Source organism: Neophocaena asiaeorientalis, unplaced genomic scaffold, assembly GCF_003031525.2.
Source record: "Neophocaena asiaeorientalis asiaeorientalis breed wild unplaced genomic scaffold, Neophocaena_asiaeorientalis_V1.1 scaffold400, whole genome shotgun sequence".
Taxonomy (NCBI): Eukaryota; Metazoa; Chordata; class Mammalia; order Artiodactyla; family Phocoenidae; genus Neophocaena; species Neophocaena asiaeorientalis.
The window spans coordinates 952,959-971,577 of record NW_020175089.1 but is presented as its reverse complement, the minus strand read 5'-3'; the positions used below and the strand labels follow the sequence as shown (position 1 = coordinate 971,577).

The 18,619-nt window shown below is 36.4% G+C and overlaps 1 protein-coding gene across 1 annotated transcript in view; it reads left to right on the top strand.

Moving 5' to 3' along the window:
* The window catches only part of PLCB1 (phospholipase C beta 1), a 680,716-nt gene that overhangs the window by 506,120 nt on the left and 155,977 nt on the right, over positions 1 to 18,619 (top strand). The window contains exon 10 of the mRNA XM_024764260.1: positions 8,264 to 8,410. Coding sequence (XP_024620028.1) covers positions 8,264 to 8,410 — 147 coding nt within the window. The remainder of the gene's footprint in view (positions 1 to 8,263; positions 8,411 to 18,619) is intronic.

Here is an 18,619-nt window from a genome sequence, read left to right as displayed (position 1 = left end):
CAGGACTTGGGACTTCCCCTAGGCTTGGGGACAAGGAAGCCTTGGTAGAAGAGTGCCCTCAGAACCAAGCCAAAAAGGTACTCTTAAGTCCTCCCTTCTCTTCCATCCCTCCATTCCCTGAGACAAAATTAGAGTGCTGTGTCGCTGCCTGTATTGGAGAAGAGTGAGAGGGTCTTGGAAATTATAAGGGAGGAGATATTTTGTCTGTTAAATACTCCCGCCTGATAAATACCTGGGAGCTCCGGCTGCCTCTGTGACTGACTACATTCTACCTGGGAAAAGACACAGCAAGGAAAACTTGACTGACAAATTATCCATATAGTGCCATCTATGGTGAGATATTAGTCACTGCATCTTCTCACCAAAATGATTTGAATGAAAGACAACCAAAGAGATCCACGATAAGTCCCTGACCAGGCAAAGCAGGTCTATAGCAGAAGACCTTCGGATCAAAAGGATAAAGCATGTGAAATCTGATTTTTTTTAACTTAATCAACACAATTCTGCAGTCTGGTATAGTAGAGAAACCATGGATCATCAGGATAAATAGAATGAATAGTCTAGACGTATTCAACTAATTAAACTCTCTCTTGAAACCACACTAAAATCGCATTGTATTTTTTTAAGGCATAATCTGGCAAGGGAGGATATAATAGGGTAAGAGACAATAATTACACAATTTTGGCAACGATCTATAGGTTTACAGCTATAACACATCTGAGGAAACTGATCATAGGTTTAGAGTTACAGCCTAGAATAAGGAGGGTTGGTTGACAGCTGTTTAAGGAATAGTCTCCCACCTGGGAGAAAACTAAAGGTTTCCCTTCTGGAGACAAGAAAGCAGGGGGTCTGAGGATAACACAATCCCTGGTGAAGGCAGGGATACCATTTGAAAGCAAAGAGATAAAGTGATCATAAACATTCTACCCCTTCCCCCATTTGGCTCTGGAAGGCTGGCATCCAGGCCTTTATTTTCCTGGCAAGTGATTAAACAGATCTTCTCTCAGGACTTGATCGGCTCAAGAAGAAAGAACTAAAGGTATTGACATTAGGGGTTACTCCAAAGAGACAAAGACTGATCCCTCTACAATGATGCCTTATTAACTCTTATACTTTGCATGTTAATATTCAGATATACAGATGCTTTGAAAAGTCCAATCAGCTTTTTAGTCCACCCATTTGAAATATGAACAGGCAATTAAAAATCACTAGACATACGAGGAAAACTTACTTAAAAAGTAGAAGTAAGCAAGAATAAAAGTAACCTTAAGGAAAACAATGACTATGTAGTGAGAAGAAAACTTTAAATATACATTTATCATTAATATCCTTAGAAAGATAATAAAACATATTGAACCACTGAAAAAATAACAATGCTATTTTTTGAAGAAATGTCAGAGAACATAAACTGGCTCTTAGACATTAAATAGAGTGTAGCAGAAACAAAACACTCAAAGAAGGGTTGGAAATAAGGTGTGGAAAGCTCCCAGAGAGTAGAGCAAACAAATAAAATGAAAAATTGGAGGGAGAATATGTGAAAATGTAAAATTTGATCAAATAATATTCCAGAAGAAAGAGAACAGAAATTAGCATAGAGATAATTTTTTTTTTCTTTTTTCTTTTTTTTTTTTGCGGTACTCAGGCCTCTCACTGTTGTGGCCTCTGCCGTTGCAGAGCACAGGCTCTGGATGCACAGGCTCAGCGGCCATGGCTCACAGGCCCACCCAGCCACTCCGGGGCATGTGGGATCTTCCCGGACCGGGGCACGAACCCGTGTCCCCTGCATTGGCAGGCGGACTCTCAACCACTGCACCACAGGGAAGCCCCAAGATAATTTATGAAAATGTTCCAAATAGAAGAATAATAGCTTTCAGACTACAAGGGCTTCAAGAGTGTCCAGCACAGGGGATAAAAATAAACCTATACCAAAGCACATCATTGTGAAGTTTCCAGAAACTGGAACTTAATAAGATGCTAGAAATTTCCAAAGAGACAAAATAAAAAAACAGGCCACATATATTTTTAGGATGATGAAATAGTAATTCTTCAAATCTCTTAACAGCCCACTAAAAGCTAAAAGACAATGAAGCAACTTTTCTCACAAAAATCTAAAAGAAAATTTTCTTAACCTACAATATTATACCCAGATAAACTAGCAATAAAGAATGCAAATGTCATAAAGCCATTTTTAGACGTACAAGGCTCAAAAAACTTAACACTCAGGAACGCTTTCTCAGGAAGCTACTGACAAATGTGCTCCCACTGAAATGAAAAGCTAACTATGAAGGAGGAAGATGCAGTTTACAAAAAATAAAAGAGATTCAACAAAGAATAGAATTTTAAAAAATGTTAATTGATTAATCTAAATTGGATTAGGTCATAAGACTCTAGGAAAGGCTTCATCAAGTAAATGAAACTGGGAGAACAGTTGTGCCTGAACATATTGCAAAGAGGTTTAGATAACTGTGTCTTCTTCCTGGAGAGACTTAAGCTGAAACATCTTTTCTTAGATGCCTGGAACATGAGGTCAAGCTGGAAAGTTCTGTTGGAAGTAGGTTTCAAGAAGTCAATTAATAAAAGGGGTCAGGACCTGAGAAAATGGGAGAACCAGTCCATAAACCTCTTTAGACTGTTCCATTCTGTTCTCCAGAGCTCCCTTTTCTGGACACAGATCCTCCTCTTCTTAATTGTTCCCAAGGCCTGGGACTTCCCTGGTGGTCCAGTGGTAAAGAGTCTTCCTTCCAATGCAGGGAACATGGGTTTGATCCCTGATTGGGGAACTAAGATCCCATGTGCCACAGGGCAACTAAGTCCATGCGCCACAACTACTGAGCTCATGTGCCTCAACTAGAGAGGAGCCCCCGCACCACAACGAAGAGCCCGTGCACTATAACAAAAGATCCCGCATGCCTCAACGAAGATCCCACGTGCTGCAACTAAGACCCGACACAGCCAAAAATATAAAAATAAATTAATTGTTCCCAAGGCCCATAGGATGGTCCCAGGTTTAAAGAAGACAAGGAAGTAGCTTGTTCCCCAGTTTATATTCAAAGGCCTTGGCATGCACTTGTAAGCATGAAATGCATCCAGCTGTATGTCCCTGGATATACAGCAAGATTTAAAAGCATCCCTGGGAGGTCTCATTTTGTCACAACAAAATTTCACATTTTTGTCTTCCTGACATTTTCAAGAGGACACAAGTGGAGCCTCAGTCATCATCTACCCCAGGGGAAGGAGAGAGGCAGAAGGAGGCAGAGGTACAGTTCCTGGCCATGGCATATGTGTACAGCTACCTGACATTTGAGAGTTTCTCTGCAGCAAAGATATTGCTGAAGAATGACAAGCCATATAAATGGCCATTGGGGACCATCATTTTGTCATGCCACTTTCTTCTCGTATCCCTTTGAAGATGGTTCCTCCCCATTGAAGTCAGATCTTTTCACATTTGATCACCAGCCTTCTTTTTTCAGCATACACTAGAACTTCTTTTGAATGAAAAAGCTTCATAGAGTGGTGTTTTCTCCATTCCTTGAGACATATTTTTCCTACTTTGGCTCTAAGTGGTTCAAATAATATAAATGCTTATAAAGATCTTTAGGTGTCTTTATATGAGTGGCATGTCCACTTGGAAGCATATCAATCTTTTATTAAGAAAATATAGAAGGGACTTTATTTTTAGCCTTTGTCAGCTGGTATTATCCTTCTGAACTTAACTTTTCTTCCTGTTTTTATTCCAGAAAATCATCCCATTGCTTGTAATTGTGGTTTGATGTTTCATAATCTCATTCTAATATGGACATTTTGTTTTAATTTAGCTGGTAATCATCCAGAGTATATAAAACCACTTGAATTCATAGAACTTTAGAGCTGAAAGAGACATAAGAGCCCATCTAGTTTTTTCATCCTGTGGTTGAAGAGTTTGTCGCTGATCAATTACTGCTGGCAGGAATGGAAGCCGCATTTCTTGTACTGTTACTAAATTGACTGGTTTAGAAAAACAGTGTTTTCCCCATCTTAGTTCTCAAGGCTTTTCATTTTTCTATGTGCCTCAGTGGACCTGAAAAAAAATTGTAAGCAGTTTCGCAAAAACAGTGACGGGTTGGTGGAAAAGTACTGATGCATTTAAGTCATCAGCAGCAACAGTATTCCAGCTGTAGGTTACATGCAACAAAGAAAAATCCTCTAAGGGTCTGTTTTCGTCCAAAAGCCTTTACTGGTCAGAACTATATTTTTAGGCTAATTCATTATGCCAAAAACATCTACATTTTTGCAAATGAACTCTTGACCCCTCAGCTGATGCCTTGCAACTTATAAACCTCCAACTCCTGATCTTTACTTTTTCATTGGCTTTTCTTGACTTTGACATATCTCTGCCTAGTCATTTGATATATCAAAAGTCTTGCACATTTGCTCCTTTAGTTAGCAAGGCAAGCTTTGGGGTTGAAAAGTTGCTCTGCCTACTTGCAGTCTACAATCATATTCTGAACTGTCCTCCAAACTCATATATTGTTCCTATTCAAAATTAGGTAAATTCCTCAGCTGGGGATTTTTAAATTATTTGATATAATTAATTGTAAATAAAGCTTACAAACACTGATTCACCTAACTCTTGTTTTTACTAATTTTAATCTATGCTAAAAACTCTGTTAAAATCTTTGACTCCTAGGAAATAGTAAAGGTAGAGAAGGTAACCCAAAGATTATATTAATTGACCTATAGGACTTTAAGCAAGTTTATATTCAATTTAGCAATATTTTAATAGGTTTGGGGGGTTGCTGGCACACATATATGTATGTATCAATATCCCATAGCCTTCTTTGAAATGGGTTTGTCATCATCCTGATTTTCTCATTAATGAATCAAATAAAATTTTGACACATGTTCTTTGGCATGTTGCAGAGCATAACTGAATTATAATATCCTGGTTTGAGAATAACAAATATATAGCTTGCATACCGCCACTTTTCTGTCATGCATTCCATGACCGACATCAAAATTATTCACAAGCATGGCTCAGAATCTTTCTCAACACAAGTGCCCGGAAGGCACTAGAGACAATATAATGGAAATCCATGCTAAAATTAGAATTAATTTGTCATCCATGCCATATTGGCATATGTTTTGTTTTAATTGCTTTTAAAAGTTGCTGATCACACCAAGGGATATTTATTCCCAAGATACCAGACACAAACACAGCCTTCACCCGCACCATAAAGATGGTATGTCTTGGTCACACCATATTGTATTGCTGTCATTTGCATGCCTTTAGAAGGAGCATATACTTGTGAGTTTTCCTTCGGTACACTTTATTCCAGGAGTCACATTACTTTCTTTTGTTGGCCCCTAAAGCCACTTGCATTTATTGCCTGTCCTTTGAGGAACAGCTGTGGTTAGAAATTGAGATGTATGAAACTGTCATTTGCATAGGTTAAAAACACCAAATATTAATAATTTCATATGATTTGACCTAATCAGATAAAAGAATCAAAATTATGCCATCTTTAGTGATCTCCCAGTTTCAAAACCATTTATTTTCTCTTTTGAATCACTAATTGTCAAAAGTAAGTGCTGATTTTACAGCTACAGTGCACAGAGAATTGTGGTATATTCCAAGGATGACAAAGATAGAAACATACATCCTGCTCTGGAGGAGCGCATGCCTGCTGTTCAAGGGGTGAATGGTCTTATTTTCTATTAGATTATGAGCTCTTTGAAGGCATAGTCTGTGCTTTGCTCTGCTTTATTTTTTTGTGTATTCATCACATTGCAGGCGTTCAATAAATGTTTGTTAAGTGAGTGGAAGGTAAAGAGACGGGAGAAGGAAAGGAAAGAGGGAGGGAGGAATAGACACTCATTTGAGAATAAGGTGACAAGATGGCGATAAATCAGAGTAAAATGATAATTGTCCACAATGCAGACGAAGGATCACCCCAAACCTCAAACAGAAGACTGAAAGTCACTTAACAACAAAGTAAATAAAATAACACCCATTTTTCTATTTTAAAAAGTGCCAGCTCTCGAGTGCCAAAGCATGGAAATACCCAGGACCCGGGACTCCAGTAACACTGATGCTCGAGAGGACGGGCCACCTGGCTTCTAAAGCTTAATTTAAGCATCTCAGATCTTCATCTTTTGTATACCTGCTCTATGATTTTCATTCCTACCGATAAAAGGAATGAAAAGGAAGACGATGAAGAAATTAGATTTTTTTAAAAAAAATACTTTATCTCTAAATGTTTTATGCTCCAAAATATTGTTGAAAGCTGTCTATTGAGATAACTTTGGCCCTAAGAGGCACTGACTTTGGTTTGTTCCCAAAAATTGAAACCAGTCTGAAAGAGTATATGCATTCCACCATAAATGAATTTCAAAAGAAGGTTTCAAAGGCAATAACCAAAGTGTTCTCATCAATGACAGCATGATTGGAACCATCACTTGGTAGGTGATGGTTATTTGGAGGTATAAACTATGGCATCTCTAAGATTTTCTTTTTGTAAGATACAGCTCCACTCGTCAAAAGCCAGTAACCAAATTTCTTTCTATTTATTTATTCCTGGAAAATATTAAAGGTGATTTAGCTATAATGTTTCCAGAATTATGGAACATACTCATCAGTTATTTTGAGAAACTTATTGAATGTAAAAAGATTTACACTGTGGGTAAACAGTCAGTGCTAGCTTTTCCATTTGCAGATGACACATCTCTTACCATTCAAGAATAAATAATGCTCAAATCAATAAAAATTAGAATTATTAGATATCGTGTTTTTACGTATGAGTTTGGCATAAGGGTGAAGAGAAGGCAAACCACTGGTGAAAGAGTAAATTGCTAGAACTTTAACAGAAAGCAAATTGGTTATGTGTAGTAAAAGCTTTAAAAATATGCATAGTCTTTGAACCAGCAATTCTATTTCTGGAAATTCATTCTCAGGAAATAATTAAAAGTTTGTACAGAGGTTCAACTACCAGAGTATTCCATACAATGTCATTTATACTAGTGAAAAATGAGAGACAACTCCAAAGATAATGGAATATTACTTAGTCATGTGATGGCTATATATTTTATAATATATAAAATGTAAATATTATATAATTATATGACAGTGTTCATAATATATTGTTCAGTTAATATAAACAAACGTTTCTAAATCATATACAGATATATAGGATTGCAGTTTCATAAAAGAATTACACACACACACGCATACACACTTTTTTTTTTCTGGAAGCATATACAACAAGATTTTAATAGTAATTGTCTCTGAAGGAAGAGTTAGGCATGTTCAGAAAAGTTTTACTTTTCCTCTCTGTTCATCTTATTTCCTAATTTTTCTTCCATAAACATATACCACTTTTATATTAATACAAAACTTTTTCAACAAGGAAAAAAACTTACTTCCCTCTAACATTTACTAGCAAGATCTTTACTGCTCACAAATGCACTGGTGATTGTGTTTATTTTGTTTGTTTGTTTGTTTGTGGCTTTGATTGTTAAGGTTGAAGAGACAAACTGTGATGATGAACCAAAATCATGAAGATGGCCCTTTCTATGTATTACATAAAATTCACTTTAATAAAGAATTATCTCAGTATTTAGTATTAGTCACCTCAGAAAGATTACAACAAAAGAAAAATTCTAAATACAATCTGAATAAACTAACTAAAGTGTGAGTCATATTTCTTTCATTTGAAGTAAAGTCATAAGAACTTTAAAGACCTTCCTTTTTATGAGCATTCAAATTTTTATTCCCCAGTATGGTCATCTTTATTTTCTGTTTTAGAGATAAAAAATCATTATTTGAAAACATTTTCACTTTATTTTAAATAATAAAACCACTTGTGAATAACTCTTTTAATTATAAAAGTAACATATTTTCATGATAGAACATTGGGAAGTGCACTCCTAATTCTATCACCTAGAGATAGGCACTAATAACATTTTGCTGTCCATACGCAAAGTTGATAAGCATTCTTATATTTAAAAACAGGAGATCGGTGTTCAGGTATTTAACTCCTCTGAAAGTCTGTGATACTCATGTAACTACATTTTCCTCTATTATTTCTGGCATTTGGAGATAAATGTAGTGAAATAGCATGATCCTAGACTACTGTTTATCCATATTAAATTGCAATTGGGGCTACTGTCTTCCATCTTGGATGCTACCAGAGTTTTCTGGAAAAAAAAAAAAAGTTAAAGCAACATGATGCCAGAAACCCATGAAAATAATACATTCACATTCTTCTTAACTCTTCATTTCCTCCAGGACAGATATCAGTGGATGGATTTATGCGCTATCTGAGTGGAGAAGAAAATGGAGTCGTTCCACCTGAGAAACTGGATTTGAATGAAGATATGTCTCAGCCACTTACTCACTATTTCATTAATTCCTCACACAACACCTACCTCACAGGTATGAGTTCATAGTTCTTTGACAATTATTTTATCCAGTCTCACCAAATGTCACCAACCTCTGCTTACTGTTGTTCTGAAGTGGAGGCATATTTCCTTTCACTTCCTGTGAAAAACCTCTGAGAACTGAGGTTCCATGACCAGAGGCTCCACCCACAAGCAACAATATCATTTCTTCACATCTATTCCTAAGTTTTCATGTCATCTAAAATGTATTCATGTCTGGTATCTTCAGACCAATGGAATTTTTGCGTAACTGAATTCTTTCTTCAATAGACTTCAAGCCACTTATAAAGCCACATAGTTCTCTGGACTGTTTTCATCTACAGGAAAGTTCTTCCCTAAATAACTTCCACTCAAGGCAAATTAATAATTTTGCTCAGGTGCACAGGGCTTTAGACATAAACAAATTTCTTTGTGAGTGACAACTTATATATACTTTGTTGCAAATATTATGATAAAGGAGTGCGTTTCCTAACTTGACCCTAAACTGAGCACTGCCATGGTTTTTAGTAGATTGTTAAATAGAAAAAAAATATTAAAACATATATATAATATATATTATCTCAATATAGTTTAGAATAAAAATTTTAATAAATACCAATCTCAATAAACTAAAAATGTTTTTATAATCAAAATACATTTCTTGCAGAATACTCTCTGATTACCAGCCTTAGAAAGACTTTGTAAAAAAAAAAGAAAAACCTACTGGTTTAAAAAAAAAGGACTTTTCAAAACCTTATCACTTTCTTGCTTCATACAGTCCATCACCCAAATGAATATAAGATTGCCAGACCTTAAGACCCACAATGCAACCAAAGTCTGGGGTCTCATTTGGTATCTGTAAGTTACAGGTACTTGCCGTGCCTTGAGGGAGGTTTTGATGTGCTTATGGCTCTTTGCCTAGGGGTGTGTGGTTTGTGTGGCAGGATAGACCAGCAATGCCATGCACATAGTGGCAGGGAGGTCCAGGCACTAGGTATTCATGAGAGTGTTCAAGAGAATTTCACAGGGTTCAGCCATCTGACAAATAAGCAGTTCAGTCTTCTGAATTCCTTAAGGGGATCCATTTCTCTAGGCACAAATGTATGTTGTGCTAGCATCGAATCCAGCGTTAGCCTGGTATCCCACACTTGGTGAAAAATAGCTTAGAATAGAAATGACTCTTGGACAGAGATAGCAATGTGGCCCCTGGACAGCTAGAATGAGCTATTTCAGGATGATTCCATATCATCTGAGACCATCTTGTCAGAATCATATACTCTGAGTTCTACAGGCAGTTGAACTGCAACTTGCATGTTCTTCATGAAAATCGGACTGTTCTCATGCTACTTGTGGCCTGTTTTGTTTCAACTACATACCTACTAAGAGAGATTCAGGCTATAAAACTAATTAGATTCGTGTCTGGCTCATCCTAAACCCTATTCTTCTCATCTCTTGGCTGTATAACCAATCACGCCAAAACACAGGGACATAAGACAGCCACCATTTTATTTTGACCATATTCTATATGTCAGGAATTCAGACAGGACACAGGGCAGATGGCTTGTTTCTGTTCCCTGGTGTCTTGGGCTACAGCTGGGAAGTGAATGGCTGGGGTGACACAAAAGGCTTGGTTGTTGGAATCATCTGGAGGTTTCACCACCAACATGTCTGGACCTGGGCTAGTGACCTAACAGCTGGGCTCAGTTAAGACTGCTGACCTAATTGCCTAAAATTGGCCTCCCCATGTGGCTTGGGCTTCCTCACAGCATGGCAGCCCCAGGGTAGGTAGACTTCTTACATGGCAGCTTACAGCTGCAAAAACAAGTGTCCCAAAGAAACGTGGAGGAAGCTTAATTGCCCTTTTTTGCACTTAGCCTCTGAAGTTCCATACTTTCACTTCTTTCTTTATTTGTCAGAAATGTCACAAACCTACCCAGCTTCAAGGTTCTTTATTTGTCAGAAATGTCACAAACCTACCCAGCTTCAAGGTAAGGGACATAGACCACAGCTCTCAATGGGAGGAATGTCAGAATATTTTTAGCCGTGTTTTATTTTTTTTCTAAATTTATTTATTTATTTGTTTGTCTTATTTTTGGCTGCATTGGGTCTTCGTTGTGGTGCACGGGCTCCTCATTGTCGTGGTTTCTCTTGTTGCAGAGCACAGGCTCTAGGAACGCAGGCTTCAGTAGTTGTGGCTTGCAGGCTCTAGAGCACAGGCTCAGTAGTTGTGGCACACAGGCTTAGTTGCTCCGCAGCATGTGGGATCTTCCTGGACCAGGGCTCGAACCCGTGTCCCTTGCATCGGCAGGCAGATTCTTAACCAATGCGCCACCAAGGGAAGCCCCTTAACCTGTTTTAAAATTACTACAGGTTTCATAGCTTCAAGAAGAGAGTGTCCACTTAGCCCACTTTCTTGGATTCAGTTTCTTAGACTTATTACAAAAATTTTGCAGCTCCCACTCAAATTGCTAAGCATTTGTAAAGGATTTTTTCCTTCCCAGAGGTCCTTAATCTTATTCGGTAGCATTGATGTATCTGGCAGTCTGGTGAAGCCTATGGACCCTTCTAAGAATGTTAAACGTATAAAATAATGTACATAGAATTAAAGAGGAAAAACTTCCATTGAAATATTTTGATCAAATATTGAAAAACAAATTTGGATAAAATTGTATATATTTTATTAACACAATTTTTAAAAATTGTATAAGTAATACGTGTGATATTTGCAACAACTGGAATATGATATGAAAATATCTGTGATTCCTGCTGGTAACGAAGTCACTGTCCTGCTAGTACTACAGTGATTTGTGGCCTACATTCATAACTGAAGAGAATGTTAAATTGCACATAGTGATTTGAGTTAAAGATGTAATCTTTTTTCTCATCCAAGTTTGAGGAGGTCTATAGAACCTCAAGTAAAAGTCTAGATCTTTGACTTGATAGGACCCTAAGAAATATAACTTTAAAGACTTTGACACATGATTGAATCTTGCATTTATCTTGTACTTAGGACCCCAAAATGCTTAAAAATACTTAAACATATGTTCAGTTAAATTTTGGACATTGCGTGTTGTTTTATCTATCTGGAAGTCACACTATGCAATAATTTTACCAATAGTCTTTTTTAAGTCCAAAAATGAATATATTTACTTGTGTTAGTATCTGTATTATTTGCCATATAACAAATCAGGCAATGATACAAAAATGACTGAATGACAAGACTGACTGGGTATATATACGTTCTATTCTTTTTACCTTCTTCCAGAGTATGTTAATTTTTCCCTTTTTGCATATCATTATGGACAAAGTTTTCAGAGTTTACATAGGTTCACTCAACCACAGCCACTATTCTCCTTTTGATGTTCAAATCGTCTCAGCTTTGGTCAGTGGAAACATTTTTTAGGCTGGCTTCTCTCTCCTCTTGACATGACCCATTGATCTTTGAAGAATGTCCTTGTTTTCTGGCACATAAAGATCTTCCAGTCTCATCTTTCTGCACCACGCATGGAATCAGACTTTTCCCCCAATGATCCCTTGTTCCTTTTAGTGTGAAAAAATACGCATATGGGTAACAGCAATTTGAACCCTGTGCTATGGAATGTTGTTTCTGGACCATTTCAGTGAACAAATCAAGAAAAGATACATTTTTCTTCTTGTTAAGGCACAAGAATTCACATAAAGATTTCTACTCCTATCTTCCAGTTTAAATTCTTGATTCTATAGCTGTGCTTTTTGTATCAATCTTGATACCTAGCAAATTATACATAATTACTCATTTGTTTTACTGACAACACAATAATAGTTCCAAGAAAATTGTTCAATATCAACACAAACAATAGAACTACAAAATACTGTTCAATTTTTCTCAGCAGTTCTTTTTGTTTTTTAACTGCATTTTACTAAGGACTTTTAGTCCAATTAATTTCTTCCAGGGTCACTCATTTGCCCTCCCTCTGATTAACTTGGTCAGCACAAATATGGTACTGAACTTGGCTCCATTGTGTCAGTTGGGTTTGGGGTGTTACCATATTAATGGCCAATAGTTTTCAGAAAGTAGAGCTTTCAGCTACTATAAAAGAGAACGGTCCACTCTACTTTTTGCTGAAGAAAGAACTCAAAGAGCTGTCTCCAAATTTCTGTACAACTAAACCAACTCTCTCCCCAATTTTTAAATTTCTAATAGTATTTTTAAATTTCTTAAGTATTTCTAGTAATACTTAAAAGTATTCACATCTTTTTAAGTATTCAATTTTTAAAGCTATGTTACCTATGTTAGACCATGTTCTGATCTTTAAGGTTTTTTTTTAAACTTATCTTCCTCACGTTTCTGAGACATATATTTTCATACCAGGGTTTGCATTATGTAAATCTCCATTCTTACAATATTACCTTGTCCCAATACCAGTCAAAATCTCTGCAGGGGAACTAAGGAGAATTCCATATAATTAATTTTAAAAATTAATATAAATTCTAATATAGGTTCCTGAGGTTTTGCCTAAAATCCTCTTCTAACAGGTAAAATTTGGTTTTACTTCATATGATATTATTAGTGTCCTTGTTTTAATTATAGAGAGTCAGAACTCTTATCTCTCAGAGACCTTTGGGTAAGCATCTAAAATATAGAAATTCAAACTTCCCAAAGCCTATTAAGAATGTTATAAAATAAAATTATAACCAAGGTATAACCCGATAAAATCCAGTTAAATGTTAAAATCAATACCTAGAAAATGAGTTAGATTTTATACTTTACAAGCAGTTCCAGAGCAAGTAGAAATATTTTCTACAGAAACATTATTTCACGGAAGGGGTATTGTGGTGGAAAAAGAAAAGTTTTCCTATTCAAATGAGTTTTTAAAACGCTAGATTCAAACAAAGGTTGGCATCTACTGCAGTATGTTTCGAATATAGGGAAAAAAAGCTTACAGATTCACTCACACTAAGGTTATGATCAACCCTCCTCCCCTAGTCATGACCACGCTAGGTACTTTCTTGGAGTATTTTAAGAACAAGTATTCCTGAGAAATGCCAGTCTAAATTCAAATAAGGAGAACTTCATTATTTGGAATGTTTTCTTTTGAGCATTCAAAGGGACCATAAAGATTAAACATACAGTATAAAAACCAATCAATTTAGCAATGCATTTTTATTATTATGTCTATTTCTCTGCTCATTATTGCCCCTTTGTTGACTATCAAGACACTCAGAAGGAAAAATAAAATCCAATCACTGAGAGAAATACATGCACAAAATGAGTTGATGTTTAATTACGATGGTCATTTTCTAGGGTTTTGGATAGACTTGGCAGTACATCAGGTAGTGATTACGGTTTAAGTTATTGTTTTTCCTTGAGGAATCTACCCTTATGACTCAAAACAAGATTGTCTCAGGACTGAACAGTGTGCATTCATTTCAATTACACTTTTTCAGCTCTTCATAAATCTTTCCATACTCTAAACCATTTGGGAGATGATGGCTCCATATACTCAGGAAAAGCAAAGTGACATATCTCTGAATAATTAACATTTTTATTCAGCTTGGGAAGTAAAACATTAGATTGGAGGTTTTAGTTATCCCTCTGATGAATTAAACTATCTGATTATTCAATTCCTCTCCTATACCTTAAGGTATAGTTTTTCCCTTGGCAATCCACTACCAACCCAAGCTTAGTGTCACTCCCTCCCTTTACATCTCTCCTACTCATTTAGTCCTTAGCATATGCAACTTTTTATAATTTATTTTTGGTTTAAAGCACACACAGACCTATGAAAGTTGGGTGGTAGAATGGAAAGAAGTTGAGCTTAGCAAATAAACAGACCAAATTTCAATTTGCCTTTAAGTAAATTAAGTCTTCTAAGCCTTAATTTCTTCATGTGAAAATGAAAGTAAATTGAAACAGCCAGGGTATTTTGGGCTATGCATAAGAGGATACTATTACTTAATGGCTTAAACATTAAGAAATTTACTACCTCACACAGCAAGAAATCCAGAAGCAGAGTGGTTGAGTATTGATTAAATCAGGAATTCATTGATGTCATCAGAGACCCAGATGCTTTCTATCTTTTTGCTCCTCTTATGGTTTCTTTTCCTTTTTTTTAAAAATATATATGTATTTATTTATTTTGGCTGTGCTGGGTCTTAGTTGTGGTATGCAGGATCTTCGTTGCAGCATGTGGGATCTTTACTTGTGGCATGTGGGATCTTTTAGTAGCAGCATGAGGACTTCTTAGTTGCGGCATGCATGTGGGATCTAGTTCCCCAACCAAGCATCAAACCTGGGCCTCCTGCATTGGGAGCATGGAGTTTTACCCACTGGACCACCAGGGAAGTCCCATCCTCTTATTGTTTCAAGATGACTGTGCACCCTGAGCATTGCCTCCATAAGAAATAAGCTGCACATGTGGCCCAGGGAACATCCGCATCTTGTGGCCCTTTGTATGAGTGAGGTTTTCCCCAACTCACCCAGCAGACTTTCCTTTACACCCTATTAGATGTAGCCCAGAGTTACACCATACAGCAATGCCCTACAATAAGTACCAACATGGACCACAGAACCACTGTGACTGGCTGAGAAGAATTAAGATTTATCCCAGGGCTGGAGAGCGGACCCTGAAGCATATCAGAGCCTAAATAGATTATTCTGTTGGCAAGGAAAAAGAGAAAGAAATGACAGCCAGAAGTGTAATAGTGCAGTGAGGGTGTAAACTCCCTGGCACATAAGAGCCTTCTCCTTTGTTTGTACTTGCCTCTTTACCTAAATGGTAAGGTAAGGAAGATGTCTTGTGTCATTTTTGTATCCAAAGCAGCCAGTATTTTACCTCCCACAGAGAATATTTGAGAATATGAATATATCCTGTAATCAGTAAGGCATATGCTTAAAGTTCTTTTCCCACTTGCCTAAGCCATCCGATGGCAATTGGATCTATGTTCAAAAGAGGTTCATGGTGAGAAATCATACTGGAAAAGAATATAAAAAAGAATGTGTGTGTGTGTGTGTGTGTGTGTATATATATATATATATATATATAAACTGAATCACTTTGCTGTGCAGCAGAAATGAACACAACACGGTAAATCAACTATACTTCAATAATAAAAAAAAAAAAAGACCTTCACAGTCTTACTGGGGCAGCAGACAGATAATGTAGAAGAGAGAGATCAGATCAAACTGATGGCCCTAGAGACGGTCAAGATGAACAACACATCCTCTGTATTTTGCATAGTTCCCTCAAGTGTAGCTGTTGGTTTCACAGCATTGAAAGCAAGTAGAAATGGTTCCCATATCCATTTATTGAAGGAGACAGTGTTTATTGAAGAAAGCCACTGAATTAACAAAAGTTTCACAATCTGGAAACTTCTTACCCTAAAGATTGAAGAGAAGACAATAAATAATGATAAATATAAATATAGGCAATTAATCATCACACTCCACAAGATGAGAAATTTCTCAGAAGCTTATGTTAATAGACGGATTGTGATTTTCAATTTTCTGGTCTCTTCCATCCATGGATGCCTTGACTAATCTGAGACAAACTCAAGTGAATGAAGCCAGCTGCCCAAAATGAGTGCAGTCAAGTGAGAAGTTGCAGAGCTCTGACTCGGGGCAGTATTATGAATTAATCTGAGATGGAGCTTCAGCTCCAAAGTTCAATCATAGGCTTGTAATGTACTCCAGAGGGTGTTCACAGCCAGGCAGAGGTGATGCCAGATACTAGTTTCAGAAACAACAAGGGTTGAGGGACTCATGACATATCATTAATCCCAACCTGTGGCAATCCTCTGGCCCCAGAAGCTTTATTTATTGGATCTAATCAAATGGAAATATAATGGTTGGATGGGATATAATAATGAGGAGTTAGGAATTTTAGGGAAGAAAAATAAACCAGCTTTGAGGCTTTAAGCAGAAAAGGAGAGAGTAGTGGCGAATATTAATTCACATATTTGGAAAAAATCTCCATAAATGAAGGAAAACATACAGAAAACCTAATATGCATTCCAAGCAATAAGACAGTTATGGATAAATGTGTGTTTTCTAATGCTTTCTTTGGAAGATTTTCTTTTCTAATACAGATTATTCATTTTAATAATGAACAAATTTACCTTAGAGGAATTCTTTTGGGCTTAGATGTTGGACAATAAACACGACACAGGCACACACACACACACACACATATACACCCTCCTCTTCCATTCTTTTTTTTTTCCAGAATCATTTCCATCTCTAACCCCATGCCTTACCATCTCTTTCAAAACATTAACTGATCAACATTCAAAAAGTACATCAAATTGCTTCTATTATATATATATATATTGCAAGCAAATCCAAAGAAATGTTTCTGGAAACTTCTTGAATCTTTTATGACAGAACACTCTAGTGTGGGTTAGGTATTTTTCTACCTTCAATCTATTATTAGATTGAAGCAACTTGCTTACTGGCAACTTCTTTACTGGCAATTCCCTTTCAGAAGTTAGTAACACTTAACAGAATATTAATGAAATTTCACATTATTGGATATAGTCAGTAATACACTTAAACAATTTCCTAGGTAGTACACAAGAAAATCTGCTCCACTCTTGAATAGCTGTGCAGTGGTCTGAAGGAGCTAGCATTTTTAAAGAATTAACCTGATAATTGTTTGAATTCTTCACTTCTTTAGCTAAAGTAGCCCTCCTTTAAGTTTAGGAATAACATATAAATGATCATCTTTTCCCCTTCACTACCACTCTCCATTTTTCCTTTATGCAGCAGAGACCTTTATTACAACAAACTTTGAAGCATTTTAAATGGCAAATTGATTATCTAGCATCAGGAATTTTCTAGATTATTTTGTCAGCATTTCTGCTTTTGCAAACACTTGTGTATTTAAAATGTCCTATTTTTTCCAGTAAAGAAAAGTGATTATGCAAACCTACTTAATCAGCCTTTCAGTGCATTTACTAGGGCTCTATAGAACTGAAAAATGTCACCCTTTTGTTATGCTGATATCGGATGTTGTGACATGCATATAAAAATAAAATTAAGCCAATAGGTTTAATCCCATTTTCTTTGTCCTGTGTGTCTCCAATGGACAGATCTTATCCATTTCAGTCATTTTGACAGTTTTCATCAATATGTCATCTTTTAAATGACTGCTAAAAAAAATGATGGACGCTTATAACGTATAAGTCACAGAAAATCTTTAATATGGAAAACCAAAAACTTCCATTTGTGTGTTTGATGTTGGGCTTGTCTCAAAACTTATTTATTATTAATCTTTTAAAAATAATTTATCAAGGGGATTCCCTGGCTGTGCAGTGGTCAGGACTGAGGGCTTTCACTGCCGTGGCCCAGGTTCAATCCCTGGTCAGGGAACTAAGATCCCGAAAGCCCCATGATGCAGCCAAAATAATAATAATAATAATAATAACTTATCAAAAAATCAGTACCTTCCATCGACTTCTTAAATGAAACAGAAATAGCTTGGCTTCTCTTTCCGCCCTCAGATTTCTTGGGTGCCTTGATTATTACAATTCTTATCACTTTACTAGAGGATATCAGTTCTGCTTCCAAAGGTTTTTAATTTTGATAAATTTTATCTATTTTATTCCTTTGATACTTGTGCTTTTGGTGTCATATCTATGAAACCATTGCCTAATTTAAGTCACAAAGATTTACCTCTACATTCTCTTCTAAGAGTTTTACAATTTTACCTCTTACAGTTAGGAGCTTCATTGATTTCAAGTTATTATTTTTTTAATATGATGTGATAGGGATCCAACTTCATTATTTTCCATTTAGCAATCCAGTTGTCCCAGCACCATTTCTTGAAAAGATGATTTTTGGCAATGAATTGTTTTGGCACCCTTGTTGTAAGTCAATAAATGTAAGGGTTTATTTCTGGGGTCTCAATTCTATTCCATTGATCTATGTGTCTAATCTTATGCCACTACCACGCTGTCTTTTTTTTTTTTTTTTAACATCTTTATTGGAGTATAATTGCTTTACAATCATGTGTTAGTTTCTGCTTTATAACAAAGTGAATCAGCTATACATATACATATATCCCCATATCTCCTCCCTCTTGTATCTCCCTCCCACCCTCCCAATCCCACCCCTCTAGGTGGTCACAAAGCACCAAGCTGATCTCCCTGTGCTATGCGACTGCTTCCCACTAGTTATCTATTTTACATTTGGTAGTGTATATATGTCAGTGCTACTCTCTCACTTCGTCCCAGTTTACCCTTCCTC